General features: G+C 42.2%; 2 protein-coding genes across 2 annotated transcripts in view; both read left to right on the forward strand.

Moving 5' to 3' along the window:
- The first annotated feature begins 335 nt into the window (after positions 1 to 335).
- Positions 336 to 11,477, forward strand: LOC107186519 (E3 ubiquitin-protein ligase MYCBP2-like). Its single transcript, XM_015574402.1, has 22 exons — positions 336 to 587; positions 694 to 1,056; positions 1,124 to 1,330; positions 1,403 to 1,608; positions 1,687 to 1,837; positions 1,942 to 2,299; positions 2,399 to 2,525; positions 2,603 to 2,793; positions 4,780 to 5,009; positions 5,065 to 6,600; positions 6,658 to 6,829; positions 6,903 to 7,288; positions 7,648 to 7,777; positions 7,850 to 8,256; positions 8,329 to 8,443; positions 8,512 to 8,702; positions 8,769 to 9,197; positions 9,273 to 9,644; positions 9,712 to 9,936; positions 10,011 to 10,783; positions 10,857 to 11,224; positions 11,362 to 11,477. Exons 1-22 carry the CDS (start codon positions 336 to 338, stop codon positions 11,475 to 11,477), a joined length of 7,305 nt encoding a protein of 2,434 aa, XP_015429888.1.
- Positions 11,478 to 12,905: 1,428 nt separating this feature from the next.
- LOC107186633 (WD repeat-containing protein 47) overlaps positions 12,906 to 23,694 on the forward strand; it is a 123,123-nt gene continuing 112,334 nt past the window's right edge. The window contains exon 1 of the mRNA XM_015574535.1: positions 12,906 to 12,951. The gene's annotated coding sequence lies outside the window, so the exon portion shown is untranslated. The remainder of the gene's footprint in view (positions 12,952 to 23,694) is intronic.

Raw genomic sequence — 23,694 nt, forward strand, 5'->3', positions numbered from 1 at the left:
GTCCTCTGCTCGTGATCTACCCAGACGAGATCCGCGGAACGGAGCACCAATTAGGGGCATTTCAACTCGGAAACTCGTTCAAGCGAATCCGCTACCTGCATCGCTCGTGGCCTCGTTGAGGATACGCTTTTTGACCTCTGGCGACATTCGTGATTCTTTCAATTTTGTACACTTGAACGGGGAACTATTTTCATTGATACTTAGTACAGGTAATAGGATACTAGCCAAGTATAGGTAATTTTAAATGAATCAGTTTTAATAGTGGGTATTATATAATGAAGTGAACTATGATAGTAAAATATTAAGATTAATACTTGACTAGGTCTAGTAGTGTAATGGAAGGATTTCGTTTGATATTTTTCAGTTGTCACTCGAACGAACGACTCTTTCTACGAGATTTCGTCTCGTGTACAACTGGTACCAGCGGAGGACGTCTCGCAAGATGGCTACAACCGGACAGTTTTGTGGATCCCTCGAAGTGCGAGGTGTTTTATTCGAAGGACGAAATGAAGTGCGGATGGCCGGCCATCGTTACCATATTCACGCGAGACCAGTACGGAGATGCTGTTCACGTGCCCAATTTAAAGGTACGAACATGAATCCAAACGTTCTGACTTGGCTTCGAATGAAAATAGTTAACTAAATTTTCTAGCTTGATTGTAAAGGTCATTCTAATTGGAAAATATTCCACAGGTGGAAGTAAAAGCAGTGCCCATCGACAAGAAAGACTTAACAGAAAACGAACAAGGAAGAAAGATTCGACGGGTTTCGCAGCCCGATTCGATGACGTTCGGTGGGCATCCTCAGCCACCACTCGATGTGCCGTATGAGGTCACGATCAACAACAAGACCTGCTTCTACGCGATTACCATTATGAAGGCTTATCAGAACTATTCGTTCGAGGAGCTGAGGTTCATGTCACCAGCTATAAACAGATCGAGCGAAAGTATGCTGGTCAGACCGAATGGCGATGGAAGTTACAGCGCGACCTGGACACCGTCATCCGTTGGATGGTACTCGCTGATGATCACTGTGGACGGCTACAACATGGATGATGTGAGTACTCGACTATTGTTTAAAGAAATTATTCGCGATGATTAATAATACTTGTGGTATTTTTTAGAATTACAAAGTGGAGGTGAAAGAGCCACCACAGAGGATGCAACCACCGACTCAAAATATCGTGAAAAAAACGCAGCATCAGCCGAACAGGCTTAGAAAATTCGTGGCGAAGAATAGCGTGGGTTTAAGGATTCGAGCCCATCCATCCCTTCAGAGTGAACAGATTGGTCTCGTTTCGATCAATAACACGATAGCCTTCATAGACGAGGTAATCGAGTTTCTAATAAATCAATTGGCCCCTTTGAAGGTCGGTCTTCTGGATCATTGTATTTTCTTACAGATTCATAACGACGATGGTGTTTGGTTAAGACTGAATGCGGATACGATAAAACAGTATTGTAGTAGCAGTCATCTGGAGGCCTGGTGTCTACAGTACAATCAGCACTTAGGGAAAACCTTGCTTCTCCCAGTGGAAGAACCGAAGTCGATCCTAGATCAAGTCATCAAGGAAACTATTTTACGGAAGAGGCCCGAAGTGATCGACGAGTATGTAAAAAAATAAAACTAGATTCCATCTTTGGTGCAGTTCTAACATAAATCTGAAATTTAATTTTCGCGTTTCAGCAAAAGGAAAACGGTCACTTTCGACTCCGGTAGGAGCATGGTGGTCGTAAGGTGCGGCGCTTCCGGCCACAATATTAGAAGCAGACCAAGCTTAAAGGCTGCCCCGGTGGGAATATTGGCTCCCGGTAACGCCGTAACCATTCAAGAATATGTGAGCCTTGATATTACTATGTTCTCCAAAAAGAAACAAAAGATATCGATTGAATCGTAGAAGTGTTTACGGATCGTGTAAGACATTGCTTTTATTATTTTCAGTTTGTGAACAGCGAGGGTACATGGGTGCGAATCGACGACGAAGCGATGTCCAAGTATTGTTTCGACCGTGGTCGAGTCGCAGAGGGCGAGGCATGGTCGCTCGCGATTAGCAAGCAGGGCGTGACGTATATGAAAACCGAGAACGATCTCGAGAACGACACGGCGGAAAAGAAACCGATCGTGGTAGATCCGTCCGATTCACCTAACCATAAAGGTTTCGATTTCTCCGTGCCCTCAGTTAGTCACGAGGGCTTCAATTTCACCGCGCAGAATTGCACACCGGGCACCGCGGAGTCTGGCGAAGGTAGCAACACGAATCCCTTTATTTTTGGTTCATACAATCAGCACGATTCACCAGGTACAATCCGATGAAATCGAGTGTTAATTAACAAAATCACCGCGCTCGTATATTCCGTGTCATCTAACAATGTACCTTCGTCGTGTATTATGTTCCCAGGAAGCGATAAACTCGCATTAGAGAAGACCGAGGTCTCACCGAAGTTCTCCAAGCCCCATTCCAAGGAACGAGTGGTGAAGGAGAGGGAAAGAAAGTGTCACGGCGAGAAGCGAAGTTCGCCCGGCAGGTGAATAAAAAAGAATGGGAACGTCGGGGATACGTGCAGTTAGATTAGTTTCGTTCATATAGTTTTGGCATATGCAGGGATTTTTCCGAGTTCGTCGGCGTGTCGGTGAAAGAGCTCGTGAAAGCGATCGGCGAGAGCCGTGCGAACGGAAACGGTCCGACGCCACCTGAGACGCCGCGAAGATTGTCGAGAAGTTCCTCGCCGAAGAATCCCCAAGGTGGGTCACCAAGATTTCACAGCCCGTCCTCTAGCCCGGTACAGATACCCGGTACGTATTACGAAATTACAAACAATTGAACGAGAACCGAGATTTTGGCGAAGCCGCGATTAGATTTTTTATAGATATTGTATACATATACAGGGTGGATCACGAATTCTGATCAGATTCGATTATTTTGCTACTAGTTGTTCGATCGAAAATTTCGTTGGCTATTATAACTAGACTGCGGATTTTTATGCAAAATAACGTTTTCTAAAGTAATTTACAAAGACAGGCGAAAATGTAGAAATTTATTTTTTCTTTTATGTATTTTATTGGGTTCAGACTAAAATGGAAAACTCAAAGTTTCGTCCTTTACTGTATTTCACAGAGCCCTATGGGCTATAAATGCATAAAATCCGCAGTCTAATTACAATATAATGTGCTTCAAAGAGAGCTTTAAGATTATTGTACTAAATTTTTTACTATAGTTTTCATGGTAATCTTCCGTTTTTTTATATATAAACTTATTTTTTTTATGCCCATCTTTTAGCGGATATTGAGACGAATTCGACAAGCATCATAACAAATAATTTTTTTTTCTTGTAAACTAAAGAAGCATTAAGAAAATATTATTTACCTTAATTAAAAGGATGTTCAACATCTCTGCTTACTTCTATTTACGACGTTTGCACCGATGGTTAAGTTTGGAAAAAAATGTGTTGGTCGAACAGCTAGCAGTAGAATAATCTAAGCTGATTACGTTTTGTGGTCCATCCTGTATATTTTTTATGGCCCTGATCATTTAATTTCATATATACATTCATGTGTGTATGCGTGTGTGTCTTACTTCACACTACCGGCACCGTAACTGGTCTGTGAGAAGGGAATCATTACAGAAGCTGAGAGACCCGATACTGACACTTGTAAGACCGTATTTAGCGTACCGCAAAAACGTTTCTTCCTTACTCTGCGGAACGAATACTTTTTTTCCTTCTAGTGTAACACATTTAACAGCCTCCTCTCCGATTTATTATCTATTCTAGCCCCCCTCCCCCCAGAAACGAATGATCTTAGGTTTACGAATATATTAAGCAAGACATTATTTGGATTAGTTATAACAATATAGTGATGTTGCTCTTATTAGCTGGGTCCAGTCGACAGCCAGTTGGTTCTGGTAATTGCCTCTTCCCTCCTGCTGCTCATGCACCAGGTACTCGATCCTTTCCTAGTCAACATAATCCTCAATTTTTGTACAGTCGAGAAAATAGCGTATAGCGTTTATGTTGTTCAGAATCACTTCACCACGATACACACCACGATTACGTTTAAAGAATGCCATGGCACTGTAGAGTATATTGTATATTCCCCCGGTGAGCCGAACTGCATGCAGACAATAGTACTTCGGAAGTTATACGACTTTATATTATTTGTTTCATGCACGTACAACACACATGTAATCTGTATCACCCTTTCGCCGATTTAGAGGTTCGAATAGTTGCATATTCAACATTATTTCACACAGACTTTAGCATATTGATATACGATAAAACACTGCACATATAAATTCTACAAATGATCCAACAGTATCGGGTGGGAGAAGCTTGATAGGAGGGGGAGATAGTGTCAGTAGCAGCCCTGTGCTCTGCGGCTCCCCCCGAAGTGTCGGCCTCTCCCCATTAGGTAAGAATACCAACATATACATTTATACTCTTTGACATTACACTAACATAATCTACTACTAACATATCGGACTGGACACTTATCGAATCGTCATTGTATAACACACTTTCTCGATCGTAATCTCTCATTCCGTTCATTGTCGTTTCATTCGTTCACGATAAGACAGCACGAAATTGCACGAAAGTAATAAATTATGCAAAAGAATGTTAACACGACATACAACTATCGTTCATCTGTCCGTGTCCATTGCCGTTGACACGCAAGGTGAGATAACGACATTCTTGCTCTAGAAAGCAACGAGACTAGTTTTATGTTTTACGCAAACAATTCTAATTGCTTTTACTGAATTTTTTTCACGTTCTCTTCTTTAAGTTTCTGGGGGCATGGTGGACAGCACCACGTCACAGCGACGGGGATCGACGCAAAGCGACACAAGTGCCTTGGTCAGTAGTCTAACGAGGGATCCCTCGCAATCACCCAGTGCTGTCAGCACAACTGCCAACACTCGCGACCTGTCTCCGAGCCCGAGTTGTAGTTCTTTGCATATAAGGTCCGAGGGTAGCATAGCTAGTCCGCCTGACACACCGAAGAAAGATGGCGGGGTAAGTTGAGCAACCCTTGCCAAAATCATATCCGTCACGAACATACGATAAACAGGCCATTTGTTTTCCAAAGGATTCCCAGAAAAGTCCACGAAAAGTCTCTCAGGCCCAAACGCAGACGAGTATCTCCTTTCACTTTAGCATCGGCTCAACTGGTCCCAAAGACGAACGTCATTCGCCAAAGTTAAGTAAACGAGATCACTCGAAGATGGTGAAGACTAGGGCGAAAAGAGCAATGTCTCCGGCCAGTTCGCAGCAGAGTTCGAATCCAAGTAGAACGCTGAACTTGAGCAAAGAGAAGGTTAAAGAAGCCGTCAGTCCATCGGTAGCGGAGTGCCTGAGAGCTGTGTTCGCGGCGTTCCTTTGGCACGAAGGAATCGTGCACGACGCGATGGCTTGCGCGAGTTTCCTTAAATTCCATCCTAGTTTACCGAAACAAGGGGCCCTCGTTGTGACCAGACAGCCAGTGACGCAGTCGAACGATAAGGAGGAACAGGAGCAGAAAGCCAGGCAAAGACACTCGGTCGAGGTGACTAACGCTGGGAATTATTTACACATTCAACCAAGCACGTTAGAGACTTTGACGCGGTCGGCTGCGAATGCAAACGCGAACCGGAACAGAAAGAAGCAAGAAACTTCCTCTAAAGAAGAGGTCCAAGCAAACGGTAAGCTTGGTGCTGTTCCAGAATTCCAAACAGTGGCGGTATTACCACCGGCCTTGAAGAGCTTGGTGTTCTTATGGGAGGAGCTCAGTACCAATTGCCTTCAGGCTATAGAACAGCAGTCGGTATTGCCCAGCCCGATATCGCAGATACAAACGATGAAATTGGGCAAACGACCGATACCAGAGAAACGACCCCGAGAGGAGAAAGTCAAAGACCGCGAGAAGAAGGGCAGTACGAAGAAGAAAGAATGGAAACCAGTTGGTCGACCAAATGGGGCTGAAGTGTCAGCTGGGATTGAACGGGAGACCATTTGTGAACTCTGCGGTCTGATGTTTCCGCATCCAGTGACTTATCACATGAAGATGATGCATCCTGGCTGCGGGTGGCACGCCGGTGGAAAAGGATACAACAGCGGGGGGACTTATTGCATAGGTTGGACGGGGAATTGCGGCGATGGAGGAGTAGGCGGAAGCTCGTGGTATCTCATCTGTGATACGTGTCGCGATAAGTATCTGAGAGCTCGGAAGGTCAAGCTGGCGAAGTTCTTAACAGGAATGTCGAAACGGAAGAACGGCTCTGGAAAGATCCTGTCGCCGATTACCAGTCCGAATGGGAACGAGACACACATCGTTATGAAGAACAATGCTATGTTCCTGTTAGACCTGGCTAGCGCTTCTGGACTGAGCATACCGAAGCAACAGAGACGACCTTCTCAAACGCTGTCATCCGTAGCCGAAAATTATAGTCCTCCGGAAGCAGCGGGGCCTTTCCCGGCAACTGGGCCATTTCAGTGTATGCAGGCTTTAGGCGTCCATCATTCGCAGAGTCATGACGAGAGGTACTACGAGGAAGTATTGAGACGACAGAACGGACACCAAAATGCCTTTGAAGGGAACAGCGGCATGTTTAACACTACGAACGGAAGGGTAAGAAATTGGTTATCTGTTGCATAATTTCAATTGATAACGTGTTCCCGTTTACAGCCTGTGTCGGAGTATCCTATGAGCGATAGCGACAGCGAAAGTGGCAAAGGTCGAGGAATGTTTCATCGTTCAGTGTCTATGTCCACTGGAGCTCCCTGGACCAGAAATACTAACGATGGCAGAGTTGTTATCATGCGGAAAAGGAATAACAGTAGCAGTGAAATGAACAATAGTATGTACAGAATTGTAATACTTGCTGTTTCTCTGCTACAGCTTTATAACCTCGGAAACTTTCTTTTCTACAGACGGCGGGTTGTCCCTATTATGTTATCCGTCTGCAGCTCTTCAGAAGTTGGTACCATCGATGGATCAGTCAGCGATTGTGTCCACGAGTCAAACAGAAGCAACGAATAACGACAGAATAGAGATCCTTATGCGACCCGTAATGCTTTTTGTTCTTCAACAGCACAATTTGCAGCATTTGCAACTAGCCATGAAGCAAGCACTACGTCGTGCGGCTTGTCGAGTTTACGCGATGCAAGCATTGAATTGGTTGTTAAGGAGCGTAACGCAGCCGGTATCTCTACATGACTTGCTTTGGTGGTTTTCTTCCTCCTTGACGCCAGCTGTGTCGCCTGAGGCTGCAGAGTCGAACGAGGAGGACAATCGAACCGAGAAAAAGGACGATCATGTAAGCACAACAATGAATACGCTATTACAGCGAACGTCAACTGTTGCAAACAACATCGGTCTCAATGTATACAATACCAGACCACTGATGTCCGATACACACGATACCAGATCACTGAGACACAATACAAACAACAGCAGTGGGAGACTCAATAGAAAATGCATCAGCGTTGCTGTACACTGTACACGATAAGTGACCATTTAGATTCGACAGAGATGGGGTCAGACCTGATACGCTAGATAACAGATCATTGTACCTCAGTACATATTCTCTGTCTTTTCTATTTTGAGTAAAAACGATCTCAAGTTAAAAAGCTAGGTCTGTATTGAATATTACTAATACGTTTTCAATTTTTTAAGGATATGATTGGCGTGTGTGAACATCCCTTAAGCGACTTGGTGATAGCAGGTGAATCTGTCAACCCACTACCAACAGTGTTCCATACATTGTTACAAACCATCGCCGATCTGATGCTTTTACCACCTCTCGGTAAATATCTAATGATATTTATAACTTATGCGATCATATAAGAACGAAATAATTTCGTGCAATAATTTTTAGGTTCACCGTTACAACAAGCTGCTATCCGATGTTGGGGTATTAAATTCACCCCCGCGGATCATATGTTCCTCCATAGAAGTCATGTTTTTAGTAACATTAGTAAAATACTCTCGAGATCCGAAGAAGACGATGACATTACGATGAGTATGCACGAAAGTCATCAGTCTACACATTCGCAGCAGATAACCAGTTCCGTAGAAATTTTGAAAGATTTGACGCCTGGCATTAAAATCAAAGCTTCGAGTAGGCAGGCCATGATCGCTAGCTTGACCGACAATTCAACAGAAACTTTCTGGGAGTCTGGTGACGAGGATCGTAACAAAACAAAGACGATTACTATTTGTTGTAGTGCTCATTCTCTTCCTCGAATGGTGTATATCCATATTGATAATTGTCGTGATTTAACGGTAAGTTGTAACCTCAAATTAAATTACTGTTTTATTGTAACAATTTGTTATTTGTGATATCTGTGTTGGCAGCACAAGGTATCCAGTGTAACATTTCAATCGGGCAATAACGCGGATGAAATGGTGAAGCTGAAGACAATGGAAATTGAAAGTCGCTCAGCTGGTTGGATCAACTGTCCGGTTACAGGTAATTGAAAGAAAAATATATTGACCCATTCGAATGTTACAAGAACTCTGACACTACTATCTCTATAGATTCACGACATGTTGTGGTTGGTCTCGAATTAAAAGGGCCAGATAATTCTTTGCGAGTCCGTCAAATAAGAATTTTGGGTGAGATAGAAGGAGAGTCATTGAAAATTGGAAAACAGTTAAGTGCACAAAAAATTCAACAAAGAACTTGCGAGGCCGAGACGTTGAAAGTGTTCCGATTAATTACTTCTCAGGTAATGTATATATTGATTTAATAGTTTGATCCTGTGCATTCCTAATTATTTATTTTTATTTGTTAGGTATTTGGCAAACTTATACTAGGAGACCAAGAACAACAGCAAATGGAATCTGCAGATGGTATTAACGAGGATGTGGAAGATAGTAATGATCTTCGAGAACATATGGTTGGCATTTTGTTCAGTAGAAACAGTCTCACGCATTTGCAAAAGCAAGTTTGTACACATATCGTTCAAGCTATACGAAAAGAAACGGTTCGATTAAGGGAGGAATGGGAAGCACTGTTATGTTCGTCAACACCTGTTAATAGTCTAGTGAGCGACAACAGCGACTTATCAAAAGCAGCTGACACATATTGCTTCGAAATGCTATCTATGGTTCTTGCGTTAAGTGGCAGTTCTGTGGGACAATATTATCTATCACATCAGTATGGATTATTAAAAGACTTGTTGAGTTTGTTACACACTGGATCGGCTAGAGTGCAACGTCAAGTATGTGTTTTATTCTTTCGAAATTTATACTTTTTAAGCTGTGATATATAACAAAATTATTTTTGTATGGTTTAGGTAACAGCTCTTTTGAAACGAATATTACCAGAAATTAAGCCCGAAGTACTAGCCAGTGTTATTAGCGTCGAACGATTACCACCCACAGACTTCAGTATTGTATCCGCAGCGAACAATAGTTTCACGCATACCACAGATTTCAACGAACATACACCAGGAATACTCGATGTTTTTTTAAGTTGTATCGCCAAAGCATTGACAGTTCAAGTTAAAGTGAAGGGGAAAGAAAATAACGGAAAAGCTTTGCAGACTGTTTCACTAGCTACTAGCATTCATCCGAAGAGTCAGGTTGGGGGAAGATGGTGGCTAAGAGGGTGTATGACTCGAAAGTTGGCTGAAGTAATCATTCAACTTCTAAAAGATATGGCATCGGTAACTATCAATTCAAGCTCGATTCTTAACACTTAACTGATTACTTATTCCCAAAAATTTATTTCAGGGAAAACTATCAGACGCATGGGCGTCGGTAACAAAGGCAGCTATTGCTGAAAATATTTTAAATCTTACCCGATTAGATGAGAAGAGCCGCGATCCGACGGAATGTCTCCGAACGCCGACATTATGGCTGGCCCTTTCCTCCTTGTGTGTCCTTGACTCTGATCATGTCGAAAGATTGTCCTCTGGTCAATGGAGTGGTTCAGAGGGACAACCACCACCCCCTAGGGTAAGATTACACAATTTAAGTTGACCAATTCACTGTATGTCTTTTTAAATACATGACATTGAATATTATTTTAGCCAACATGCAATAATCACGATGATGGTGAAACAACAGCAATCATTCAATGCAACGATTGTGGAAACCTGTGCGGAGAGTGCGACAGAATCTTGCATTTGCATAGAAAAGCTCGAATGCACATAAGACAAGTCTGCAAAGAAGAGGAGGAAGCGATACGCGTGGATCTTCACGAAGGATGCGGTCGAACGAAACTGTTTTGGATTCTGGCCCTTGCCGACAGTAGAACATTGAAAGCACTAATAGAGTTTCGCGATGGTTCACCCAGAAAACCGGTTGGAGCTACGTCGGGGATCTGCAGATTTTGTGGAATCACCGGAAACACAGGTTTGCTGGCGATTGGCAATATTTGTACGGATAATGATTGTCAGGAACACGCTAAAAACGCGTGCAGCAAGATGCACAATTGCGGACATATCTGCGGGGGCGTTCGAAACGAGAAAACTTGTTTGCCCTGTTTGCATAGGTGTTTATCGGATAGCGACTTGAAGCAGGACGCCGACGATATGTGCATGATTTGCTTCACAGAAGCACTGTCAGCCGCGCCAGCAATTCAGTTACAATGCGGGCATGTCTTTCATTTGCATTGTTGCAAACACGTTCTGATGAAGCGATGGGTTGGGCCGAGAATCACTTTTGGATTCTCTCTTTGTCCAATTTGCAAGGTACCTATGGAACATGCTACTTTGGCCGATCAATTGACAAATATTAACGAACTCTATGAGGATGTCAGAAGGAAGGCTTTAATGCGTCTGGAGTACGAAGGTTTATGCAAGTAAGTGTTAGGGTAACAGGAATATTGGAAACCTACATATCGTTCAGGTTTATATGAGAATTATGTGTTACAGATCGGAAGCAGCGTTTGGACCAGGTGCAAGATATCAAGATTCCGCTGCATACGCGATGGAGCGATACGCGTATTACGTTTGTTACAAATGTCAAAAGGCCTATTACGGCGGTGAAGCGCGGTGTGACGCACAAGTGGGCGGGGAAACGTTTGATCCGACGGAATTAGTGTGTGGGGGCTGCAGCGACGTGGCAAGGGCTCAGATGTGTCCGAAGCACGGGGCAGACTTCCTAGAGTATAAATGTCGTTATTGTTGCTCGGTGGCAGTCTTCTTTTGCTTTGGAACCACACACTTCTGTAACCCCTGCCACGACGACTTTCAACGTGTCACCACCATTCCAAAAAGTGAATTACCTTCATGCCCTTCAGGTGAGCTAATTTTTGGATGTAGTTGAAGGTTTGCGCCACTGTGACGAAACTGAAAATTATTAGCTTCCTATTCAAAGTGTATTCATTGAACAAAACTGTGATCCCCAATTCTACGTTTGTTTCTTCTATTTCATTAGGACCTCAAGCAAAACAACTGGACGGGGATGAATGTCCATTACACGTGAAACATCCACCAACCGGAGAAGAGTTCGCGTTGGGTTGCGGTATATGCCGCAACGCACATACATTTTGAAGATATTCCAAATAGATAGAGAACAGAAACTATTTCATGATTTATACTCGATATTAAGAAGGATCAATGGTTCTTGTTGGATCTTCACAATACAACTATAGTAATGCAAACAAATGGATATATAGGTCGTATATCTGTATTCGCAGTAAGAGCTATCATCTGCATCGATTTTTGGGGAATTCTTATGATTATCGCAAACGTGGAATTGACGCAGTAAAATGATGCAAGAGGAATCAAGTAGTATGAACTGAATAGCTGCAAATCTTGAGTGAGAATCCAATGATGCGTGGAACTCTAATACTTGTTAAGTATTACATAAGTCATTTTTATTCGTAACATTAGAAAATACTGAAACGCCTATGCGTTAAATAATCTCTATAGAGAAGAAGAAGAAAAGTGAGATGGAGAATGTTGTATGTGTATTAAACTTCCATGTAAGAGCAAAACAATAAGAGCTTACATGTGTGTAAGTCACACAGAGTGTAGAGATTCATTTGGTAAATATTCTAGGCATAAGCGTTTAATTTAATATATATATATAAATATATATATATATATAATATAATTCTCTACACCACTTAAGAACTATTTAATTATTATCGACAATGATCATAATAAGTTATGTATGTAGGTAAATTATGTATGTGACAGAAGTGTGTTATTTAAAATTGTGAATTGAATTGTGAAGATACATAAATTAAAAGAAACAAAAAAATTAAATTCAGATAAAGGAAGTGAGAGCAAAGTTCGTGCTGCACTGAATAATGTGTCAGTGCTCGAATCGTTGTCATTCGAGATAGTCATAAACTCTGCATTTGTCGTCTTTAAACTGTTCATTTGTTTTTATACTTTTCCAAAGGAATAGTATGCGCACCGGCATGCTTCCAAATGTTATTTATTTAATCGTCAGTGCAATTGCCTTGAACTACAATGCATTGTTGGCGGAAATGATATAAAATCATTGTGTATATTCGTATACGAATGAAATGTGTGAACGATAACTATGCGTCAAGCGTTATCGTCATTATTTGTGTTTAAATCTTGTGCAGATTAAATGAAAGTAATGATTGCAAAACAGATCATGTTCTCTTTACTTACCTACTGTTTCATCTTGGGGTATTACCACCGGCATACACAGAGATTTACAGACTCTTCCGAAATTATCTTGAGAAACGTGATACACCCGAATATTCTACCCTTGTTGTTGTCCCGATATTCACAAGTTTTCGCGTAATTTGGGGCGAATATTTGGATACCCAGTAAATATTGACGGTATTACACTCATGATCCACTTTGAAATGTAACGGTCACTAAACTAATCGAAACTCAAAACCAGCGCACTTTTCGAGTGCCGACTGATCGATCCAAGATGGCGGCGGTCAGCAGCGCCGCGGCACGGCAGTTTGTCTTAAGCAGTGCGAGGTGTAACGTGTGTGTGTGCGCGCGATCCTGACGTTTTTCGCCTCGATCAGCGGTAAGTAGCCTTTATTTATGAGTCGTGCAACAATAGTTACATAATTCCCGAGCCGAGCGAGCCGTATGTATTCATCCATTAGGTCGCTTTTGGCGGGAAATATATGTTTTTCGATAGGAAACGGTTGTGTATTCGCTCGGTCGGAGATGATCTCCTACGCACGTTCGTGCCACCCTGCCAGCACTGCTGTCAACTCGCTCTGTTTATTTTTACCACGAATTGCAGCCAATTACGAGCCGACCGATAACTTAATTGACCAAAATTACACGACTTCTCTGTTCAGTGTGCTATCTTCCAGTCAATATTTACGACAATCGACGGATATCATTTTCCATCCTCTAGGACACACTGTCGGAAAAACAATAAGCAGATCACCTGTATCCAGACAATGATCTCGCACGCACTATTCGTCCCTCTGACTCATATACCCTGAGCACTTCTGCGAAATTATATTGTCACCGAGTCGAATTCCTGCTAAGTTGTCGTCTGCTGTGCCGATACTTAACCTCACTTTGTTCACTTAACTTGGACTCCTGTCAAGTTATAGACGGTTTTCAATTCTAAACGGTCCGTGAATTCGGCATGCCAACAGCAACTATAGAATCGATGTCTTTCCATTTCAATCTACCGGTGCAACAAAACGACAGCATCTTATGCTATCCTTTAGCGAACCTTTTTTGAACATCTTAAATATATCAACGGACATTTCCGTTGAACCGGTATGAATCAAGTTAATGGTGCGGATGGTATACTCAGTGCTTTAATATTAACCACCACGCCGTATGAATCACGATGAAAGTCAATGCCGCAAAAGTAGTTCCACTGGTAGTGAATTATTACTACGTGCGGCAAGGGCTACACTTTGGGACATTCGCAGAACGTGCTTATGCTTTCTTTCTCATGCGACTGGACTGCTAATGCGATCGCAACGAGCTGACAGGAAAAAAACAACTCGGAACTTTTCATGTTTTCATCCGCACGCGTGTTTATTATCGTCGATCTATTATGGCGTTCCGGTGAATTTTTAACGAATCGGCGACGCGTCGCGATGACCTGGGGGAGGACTCGTTACTTGGACAGTCCGCTGGGAAATACGCTTCGCGGGAGCCGTTCGGTTTCACGTGAAACTGGTTTTAGACACGTGCGTACCACGCGGTCTAAATGCATTTCACGCATCTCACGCATTCGAGCGTCGAGCACGCGCTTGTCGTTCGAGGAGTCGGTTGCACGCACACTATCATTGTACAAGTGAGTACACGTTACCTGCAATAATGAATGACTTGTTCCAGGCCATTTCCGTTTGCTCCGGAATCGCATTTCAAAGCGACTGACAAATAGAGTATTTCCTTTGTAACGATTTAGAAGGATCTTTTTTATTGTCACTCATCGCGAAAGTTGGGAATTCTTAATGTTGTACCAAGTTTCGGTACTTTTTTTATTCCAAATTACTAAAACAAACCGATCTGTTAGAGACTATCAACGTAGAACTTTTGACCTAAAAGAGTGGAAGGGTTCTTGTAGGAAGGTCTAAAGTAAATCCCTTAGTAGGAATATTCATTATTACTTACTCTAGTTCAGATCCTCTTTCCTGATTACTCAAGTATTACAACTCTGGATTAAGGTCACAGTAAGCGAAACTTTAAATGAAGGATTAGGATTAAAGAAAGTGAATGACAGTGGAAAGAAACTATACCAAAAATATAGTTCCACTACAGGATATTAAGAAGAGTCCTCTTTTAATAATTGTAAGATTCACCGAATAAATATTAATTCTTCGTGTAAATTCTGTTCGCTGATCTAAAATTCAGACTGATTTCATTAATAATATACCCGTTTTTTTTTTCATTTTATTTGACATTTCACTTTATCGTTTCACTTAACTCATGTTGAGATTAAGATTTGAGCGTGTAATTATACTCTCACTTCGCGAGAGAACGAAAGTCACTGTCACCGAGTAGCGTTGGCTCCGCCTTTCGGCTTGAATTAATCCGAGCGATACTGAACGAAACGTCAACGCTCGTGTACGGTAGTCAGCCGGCGATGATCCCCACACTCTCGCGGGATAGGACCTCTGAGTTGATTGTAGTCGACATCCCGATGTGTCCCGGAAACCAGTTCCAGGAGAAGATCATACTGTCCCGTTATTTTTACTGATACGCATGCATCGCACCACGCCATATGTTGCGGCCGATAGCTACCCGTGGCGTCGATGAGGAGATTTACATGGAACTTTCCTCGTTTCGAGTGAAACCGAGAACAGGTCGTCCACCAAATTCGGTTGGTAAACGCATCGTTGATGCAGTACATCCTCCCCTTTTTTTCTTTCCTTTTCAACTTGAGGACGTTTATCTTAGCTTCCATCGTGAAGCATTTTCGCGAGGTTATTTGAATACTTTCTGATGCTTCTTGATGTTTACAGCTGGATTCAAGAATCTGTGGATGTTTATTTGGTACTTTTTTTCTATAGTGCCGGCAGGTTAGTTTGAATAAATAAGAAAGGACTGTAGAATAGAGTAGTCGATATTTCATGAAACAAGAAAATGAGGGAGATAGAATTATGTTTCTAGCACCTTAACAAAAAATTGAAGTCACTATTTTTTCTAATACAAGTACTGACTTTTGATAGATCGTGTGTCTACTAATTGGTAATTCTGAAGTAACGATCTGAATTCCTTAATAACGGCTTTCGATTGAACTTCTTATCGTCCAATTAAGGATTTTTTATAATAGGTTTCCACTGGTCATAATTTCGATACTTGCTGTGGAATTTTTGAAATATCACCTTAGTTTTAGTGTCCCCGGCTTTAAATTTAAATAATGCTTAATTGGGCTGTATTTTTCACTTGAATCGTCGTTTCGTGGACCAGGAAGTATGTAAGCACTTGCGTAATCACGCACTAGTAAAGGAATGAGTGTATCCGTAATCATTTCGTATCGGTGTAATTAATGAACTTACACTGGGAATAATGCTGTACTTGTTGGCATTTCAACGGTCCTAGCCGCGCGACACCAAAATTACTGTCATGTTCGTAAGAACGTGTATTTTTTTTTTACACACAACATTTCGTACTTGCCACCAGAGGTAATGATCCACCGCGATCAAACGTTTCCGTTACATTCCACGGAACGATCGACCCCCTGTCATCCGGCATTCCAGGACAATTACATTCGTTCAAAATATACAGTGGGTAAAAAAAGTATTCGCACACCTTTTAAAATGGAGCAACTTTTTTTAAAATTGAACCAAGTCACTTGAGTTTATTTGCGAAGTTAGAAAGATTCGTTTACTAAATAACGTGTAAATAAAATTTTGAAAAATTTGCAATTGGTCGGCATCGCGAATAGAACACTAAAGATCGTTTTTCACGACGTTTTTATCCGAGACTGTAATGAAAATGTAATAAATACATTATGAAGATTTACATTAGTTATATATGTTCATGCTGTATACATCTAACGTAAATCTTCGAAATGGATTGATTATGTTTCCATTACAATCTCAGATAAAAACGTTGAAAAAAGCGATCTTTACTATTTTCTTCGTGATTCCGATCAATTGTAAGTTTGTCAACATTTTTCCACACGTCATTTAGAAAACTAATCGTTCTAACTTCAAAAACTCAAGTCACTTGGTCCAATGTTAAAAAAGTTCTGGTTTAAAGATTGTGCGAATACTTTTTTACCCACTGTCTATACCTATCAAATGATTTCAATATTTGAGCCTTGGGTCGTTATATCTTGAATCTTTTCGTCTCCATTACCGCAGTATCAGTATGTTACTCCTTGTTTGGAGAATATAAACCGTTCAGAAATATTTTTGTTATATACAATATTTACTTATAATTAGCGTTTGTTTTATTTGATCATCCAGTCGCAGCGATAGATGGATCACTCTTGTCTACGAACCAATCCTGCACTCGGATCGCTGGCGCTAATTAATGACCGAGCTCGCGCAGGTTGTTCGTCGAGAGCTCGTTCAATGTCGCGCGCTTATCTACAGGTTTGAAAGCTCTCCGAGTTCTTTTTCCATCGTCCCTGAATTTTCACCGCGACATCCTTCTCGCCCCCCGCGTTAGAAAAACTGAAAAGGCGCCATTAACGCATCGGTGGACGTTTCGTGTGTATTAATTAGACACGTGTCGCCTAATAGCATCGAATGACTCAATAAATGATCCAACTTGTGGCAGACTTTCTTGGAATTTCCACGATCCGTAATTTTATTTCCATTAATACAGAACAAACAGTATTTCTCTTTCACGTTTGAAAAGAAAAAAAGGTCTCGATTTCGGAGTGTGAGTTTTAACAGTAACGGAGTTCGACGAAATCGCGTCGGTCGAACGACTTTCGATTAATCTACTCGGTCGAGGAGAAACTCCATGGATTTGGTTAACAGATTTTTCGGATACACAACGAGGAAACCGTTTCACAGGGCTCTGTCCACGTGGACAGAACGAAGTGTATCACTCGACGGGATCGCAGACGTTATTTAAATCTCGAGTTTCATCGTATTCAGAGTGTGACTGCACACCGTATATTGTAATTACGTTAAAGCTCCGTCAACGCTCGTGCTCTCATTACCGGAATTAACGGCATTTTAATTACACTCGGAAGTATTTAAAGTCTCGTCCGACCGTCTGGTCTCCTTCCGATGAGCTTAAGTCCCCCTTTTCTGTCAGGTTGCTGTTCTTTTAACTTACGTGCGCTCGAAATTTTGGCTCTGAGCAAACGAGATGTCTATGGTTTATTAACACGTTCGTAAAGAGACCTGCTTACCAGGTTGTTGCAACTTCTGAACACTTTACGTAGTATCAAAGAATCTCTGTAATTTCACTGGAATATGTACATTTTTTTAGCAACGAGGCTAGGAAAGTTACTTGTAGTACAGGAATTCGTTGCACGCAACTCTCAGCCGATACAGGCTTTAGTAGAATTAGTATCACGTGAGTGGTTCGATAATCGACCACTTTATTCGTTGCTCTTATTACCAGTTCATGGAACACAGCCTCCTTGATATAATAATTAATTCACGTCTCTGTTAATTCTTCAGGAATATATATTTGCAGTTCTTTTACTACGTTGCTTTAATTCTTTCTATTGTCATTTTTTACTCCAATTTTTATTCTACACACTTGAAAACTGTTGAAATATGATTCTTTATCTTTTTAATTTTTGGGTTTCTTTAATCAAATAGCTAAATATGGTGTCTTTGAGTGCTGGCGCCATTTTATAGCATCTCTTATGACTTAAGAAGTAGTAAATAATTATAAGCAGGCTGCGGACTTTATGCATTTATCGCAAATATTAATGAACAAAACAAGACACAGTAATAATTTTCGCCGGGATTATCATCAATTTTACTTTATTTTCGACTTAACAAAACCGATAATAAAGGAATCAAATCGTAGATATAACTTGAGTTCACCAGATTAATCCATAAAACTTTGAATTTGCATAAATTTCCGCAATCCACTTATAAATCCTAGCCAGGTTCTAATCATATTGGTTCATGCCAGCATTTTATTACCACATAAATACTACTAGAAACTACCATCAGACCATAAAGGGTTAAACTAAAACATAGTACTTATTCAAAATCACAACTACCAAACCCCAAAATAGAGCGGTCCAAAATGATCTCAGTATCCCCGGATCAAATTTCTCTCATTTCCCCTTTCCATCGGGTACGCCTGTTTACGGTTTCCTACCACTGTGAACCGGTCGCGGGCTGTAATCAACGACCTTCGAACCGCAATCGTGACCCACGATCGTTAGGCGCCTCCAGAGGCAAGATCAAGGTCCCGGAAACGTTCCATGGAAGCAACTGATTGGGCATTCGTGGAAGGTGGGGGGGGGGGGGGGCACGAGCGTAAAATTCGCGCGAACTTTATGTCCGTAGAACCGTGTGCGGTTCGCTGGTCAAACAGAGAAACAGAGAGCGAGAGAGAAAGAGAGAGAGAGAAAGCGCTGGATTCGCTCACGCGTGCACACAGGTGCGTGGAGCCAAGGTGAATGCGCCTTGAACGCCGCCAGTGGAGCACCTTCAGTCGTATCTTCTTCGTCTCTCCTCGGAACAGTGCAGACACACGGTGTGCACCAGGGGGGAGGGCTCATCGCCCGTCACGCGATTCGAAGCGCGTTTGCTCATTTCACGTGGCTCCTTTGATCGGGAAGCTACCCCGGTGGCGGTTGCGTTTCAACGAACGGTGCGTGGAGGCCCCCCTCCCCCAAAGCTGGAGGTAGAAAGAGCGACACAGCAATTAGTCCTCGCCAGTGACTCGGTTTGGGATGTTACCTGTGAACGGTGATCGTTTCCTGGAGTTGGGTCGGTTCGAGGAAACGTTTCAGTGACTCCGTGGGCATTCGAGAAATGTGACGCGGTGGAATCGAGGGGATCGCTAGGGGTTTGACGGTCTCGATCGGTTGGAGTGTCTTTTGATCGTTGAACGAGTGTGTATCAGTGGGGCGACGATTCCGGGGGTGGCATCCTCGATCAGGTTACTGCGCTTTGATGCTGGCGGTAGACGTTTCCGGGCATTCGGAGAAGCAACAACAGCAGCTCGTTACTGACCTAGGGTCACGGACCTGATGAATATTGAGTGGCGGGCGGACTCCTAGACACGCTCGCGGACGTCGTCCCTCCATTTCCATTAACATATCCCTGACGTTCGACGTTAATTGGCGTCGTTGTTGGGTCTTTTGCTTTTGGATATCGTTGCGCGTGTGAGTTACGGTGTTTCGGGGGTGATCTGGAATATTCAAAGAAAATTAGAAGTACCTGATTTAAAGTGTGTTTTTTTTTTGTTTTCATTGGATAGAAGAATTGGATGATTTCGTGTTGATGATAGTACAGTTGTGACCTAGTTCTGTGCAACGATCTGGGTTGGGTAAGAGTTCCGAATACGAAAACATCGGTCATCGTCGAGATATGGGAGAACAGCTTTACGATGATCGTCGTGGCTTCGTCGGAGATCACCGTCATTGAGGATTTTTCGAAGGATACGTTAGGAAGGTAATCCTGTCGAATCTTCCATTTCCGTTTTCTAGGACACGAATAATTGCGGATATTTTTAATTTTCAGTTCAAGTCTTTTTATAAATATTCTTTCCACGGACAGTAATACATTCAGTCCTTAGCTGACATCTCGCGACTATTCGTACGACCTCGTTATACGTTACCTATGTGGGTCCACCGAGTAACACAAACAGACAAACCGTTAGACGATGTGACTTTCGCTCTAATAATTCCTTCCCAAATGGAGCGGACAAGATTCGGCTCGTATCGAAGTAACATACAACCAAAGGAATACCGTACACCGTTCGATACTGTTAGGAACATCATCGTGTCGCGCTTCATAATCCTTCGTTTTATCGCAGAACCGTGACGTTTTCTGTCTAAGGGTTAAAGTCTTGCTCGAGTTACGCGAAATTACATTAATGTCTCTCTGTAGAGGAAGACTAACGGGCACGAGACATACGTTTCGAACGAACACATAAAAAGCTGCACTTAGCGTGGCGCTGGAGTTCCGCGATGTTAGGTAAACAGCCACCGTAAGAAACGACATTATTTCACGGTATTGTTGTTCCGTCGTGTCGACAATTTCGTTCCAACAGCACACGAAGCCTGACTGTCCACGTTCCAGGTCCACGTGATCGAAAGACAGTATTCTCGATCTTCTCGAGAACGTTCTCCATTCAGACGGTTTATCGTCGAAATTCACGAAACGGCTGTCAGAGATGTTTTTTAGGTCGGTGAAATTCAACGGGTCGTTTCTCCGTCGTGGATAAACCATCGTGCTGGTTCGTCGATCGAAAGTATACACATTCGGCCCCGCTTTTAGTCACGATCCTCCGCTGGTACCGCGCGTAGACCGAAGGTCGGCCACGAACTTGGCCTCGTTCGTCGTCGAAATCTGCGATTCCCTCGGTTTATCGGTATCTGTGTCGCTCGAATGGCTCAAGTCGCGCGATTGACAGCTGAAATCGATCGATCGATTCACGACAGTGTTATTCGACTTTCCTCGAGAATTCTGCCTGTTTCCTTAATGGCTGAAAGTCCCGCGATTATAACGGTGGATGGAGAAGTAATCGATTGTTTCGCGTAGCCACCAACCGCCTGGATGTCTCTAGCTAAATGGTATTTGATTATTTTTCCCGGCGGTCAAGGGGTCCCGTTTCCATCGCGCGACACCACCAGAATGCTTAGAATGTCCGAACAGCGATTTATTAACTCGATTCCGTTTTTTGTGGTAATACCGGTTAAAGGAGGAGGCCAGCCACGATTACTCACTCGAGACGAATCGCCGACGACCTGTAATCCTCTCGTGCGAAACCAGTGGGACACAACCGTGCTCTCCGCGGCGATGAATCATTGATAAGACGCAGACCTACTTGACGATTACGCGCCCCAGGATTCCGTTTAATGGTACACTGGCCGGGTCTACGTGATTTCGCGGTTGTTGGAGTTTTGCATGATAATTTTCTGGGTGCATGGTATCGATTGTGATAGTAGACCTCTGAGCGACGCGATTTGTCCGTAACTAGGAAATTATAGATTCAACGGCGTGTATACCATTCTTCTTGAGGCGGTTATTAGTAGACTGCGGATTTTATGCATTTATAGTATGAAGAACTATGTGAAATATAGCAAAGGATAAAAATTCAATAGAGTTTGATAAATTTTTTATTTTATTTTTGTCCTAGTAGAATTCCTGAGAAAGGAAAGAACTTTTTATTTTTACTCCTCCCTTTGTAAATCACTTCATAAAATGATATTTTGTTATTAGCTTCATGTCGGATTTATTTGTTGGTTTCGGGTATGGAATTGTAAGAAAATGTTAATTATTTACGCTAACAGGGTCTACGTGGATCGAGGTCGAATTGCAGACGCTTCCCCGTCACGAGGTCACTTAAGAATTCTTCAGAGTTCGACATTAAGCACACTTCTAATAAGTTTCACAGGCGAAAAACCGGTGGAGTAACTTCCGAGCTCTACTTGCGAAGGAATTTATGTGTGAACATAACTTTCTGGGGTATACGAAGAATCTTATCTTGTGATTAAATAGGAAATTCACAGTTTCAACGAGTAAGAACTTCAATGGACAATGAAGCTGGGTATATTACTGAAATTGTAGCTTATTATCGAGGACGTCATGATATTTCGATGGTGAAACGATCGATTGCCATTGAAAGAGACCGCAAGGAATGGATAATAGCCGTCTGGGGCTCGATATCGTTCATTAGAATTCTTGTCGGTGTACCGAACAAAAAGCAATTTCTCATCCCTTTGCTTTTAAACGTTTCCAGTTTTCCAACTGAAATTGCGGTTTATTGCGCGCGGTTCAATGTTCAACGAAGAAAATATCGAAGATGGGGTGGAAGCAGCTGGATGGGCTCGTGGTAGAGAGGGGCAAAAGCACACGGTCAATTAAAGGAAGCACACAGTCCGGAACGAACGTTGCTCCACGGAGTCGCAAGTGTACGTGAATGCATCCGCGTAAAACCGAATATGCATGGCCTTCTTTTGGTTAGCCTTCCCGCGGCAACGTGGCCACAAGATAAATCGAATTGAACATCAAGGAAACGTTGACCTTTCCTGTATTTTAGTCTGCATTTCCAAACTTAACCTTTTAAAAAATTGTTTGTGTCGAAAATTATTAAATCATTATATAAATTATTGGAACGCAGAACTGAAATCTAGCGATAATGGCAATTGGAATATTCTATTAGAAATTAGAGTTTAATAGCTATGTATATAATGTTTGAATAATGAACTTGACGTACATTTCAAATTACATATATGCCAAGTAGGGACGAGTTTCTGCAAGAAGTTCTCTCGAAAGCATTCTGTAACGAGAATAGAGGAGCATAGAATGCAATTACCATTGCAATTTTCAGTTATATGTTTTGCATTATGCATGTGAAACCACAAGAATCCATACAGTAGCTCGGTACTTTATCCTGTATGTACAAGCCTATTTTCAAGCTCAAAATAACGTTTAATCTTCTTTATGTAATGTCCCGACATGTCACTTCGATAGGACTTCCGAACATATTATTTCAAATAATTCACTTTTCACTCAGTAGCTATCGTTTCATATTCCACTACATTAAATTAATTTAATATCGATGAAACTTTCCTCTTAATTCGCTAATTTACCATTCAATAAACGCTGCAGACGCTCCTATTAATTCTATTCACGTTTTATCGCAGAAAAATCCGTATTTAACGTGCGAATACACTTTCCAATGCTTCCAGTTCATTAATTGGAACGTTCTATCACTTCTCGTCGTCTCGTATGTACATCCACAGCTGCCCAAAAACTCCTCGAAACTTCCTTTATCCTGAAATTCCCTGTCGTTTCGGTTCATCCACCTAATTGCCAATAATTACACCCATTTAACTGTACTTTCTGTATTTCCGATTATTAAGATGAGCCTCGATAAAGCGTCTTGATCACTCAAGAGGTACACGTAGTCACCGAGGAAGACGCTGATCTCGATTAATTAGCGATTAATTCCCCCGGTGTACATACACTTTCACCGGTGGAATCAGGTGTCGTTTGGCAGCTGTACAATAAAATACATTCCCTCTCGTTTCGTATAAACGAACGGTGAAAAACGCTGCCCGATTATCATAAGTGGAATCGACGAAATCGTATATGCATCGTATCATGCGACTGTTTCCTCGCTTTTGGTTGCGCCTCGATCTGCAACCAAAGACTTCTACCGAAACGTAAAATACCGG

Source organism: Dufourea novaeangliae, unplaced genomic scaffold (assembly GCF_001272555.1).
Source record: "Dufourea novaeangliae isolate 0120121106 unplaced genomic scaffold, ASM127255v1 scaffold65, whole genome shotgun sequence".
NCBI lineage: Eukaryota > Metazoa > Arthropoda > Insecta > Hymenoptera > Halictidae > Dufourea > Dufourea novaeangliae.

Excerpts from the sequence above, each read along its gene's own strand:
- LOC107186519 (XM_015574402.1), top strand. The coding sequence starts at position 336 with ATGGAAGGATTTCGTTTGATATTTTTCAGTTGTCACTCGAACGAACGA. Across the intron at positions 1,609-1,686 it reads AGGCCCGAAGTGATCGACGA|CAAAAGGAAAACGGTCACTT; the intron begins GTATGTAAAAAA and ends TTCGCGTTTCAG. Across the intron at positions 2,526-2,602 it reads AAGCGAAGTTCGCCCGGCAG|GGATTTTTCCGAGTTCGTCG; the intron begins GTGAATAAAAAA and ends TGGCATATGCAG.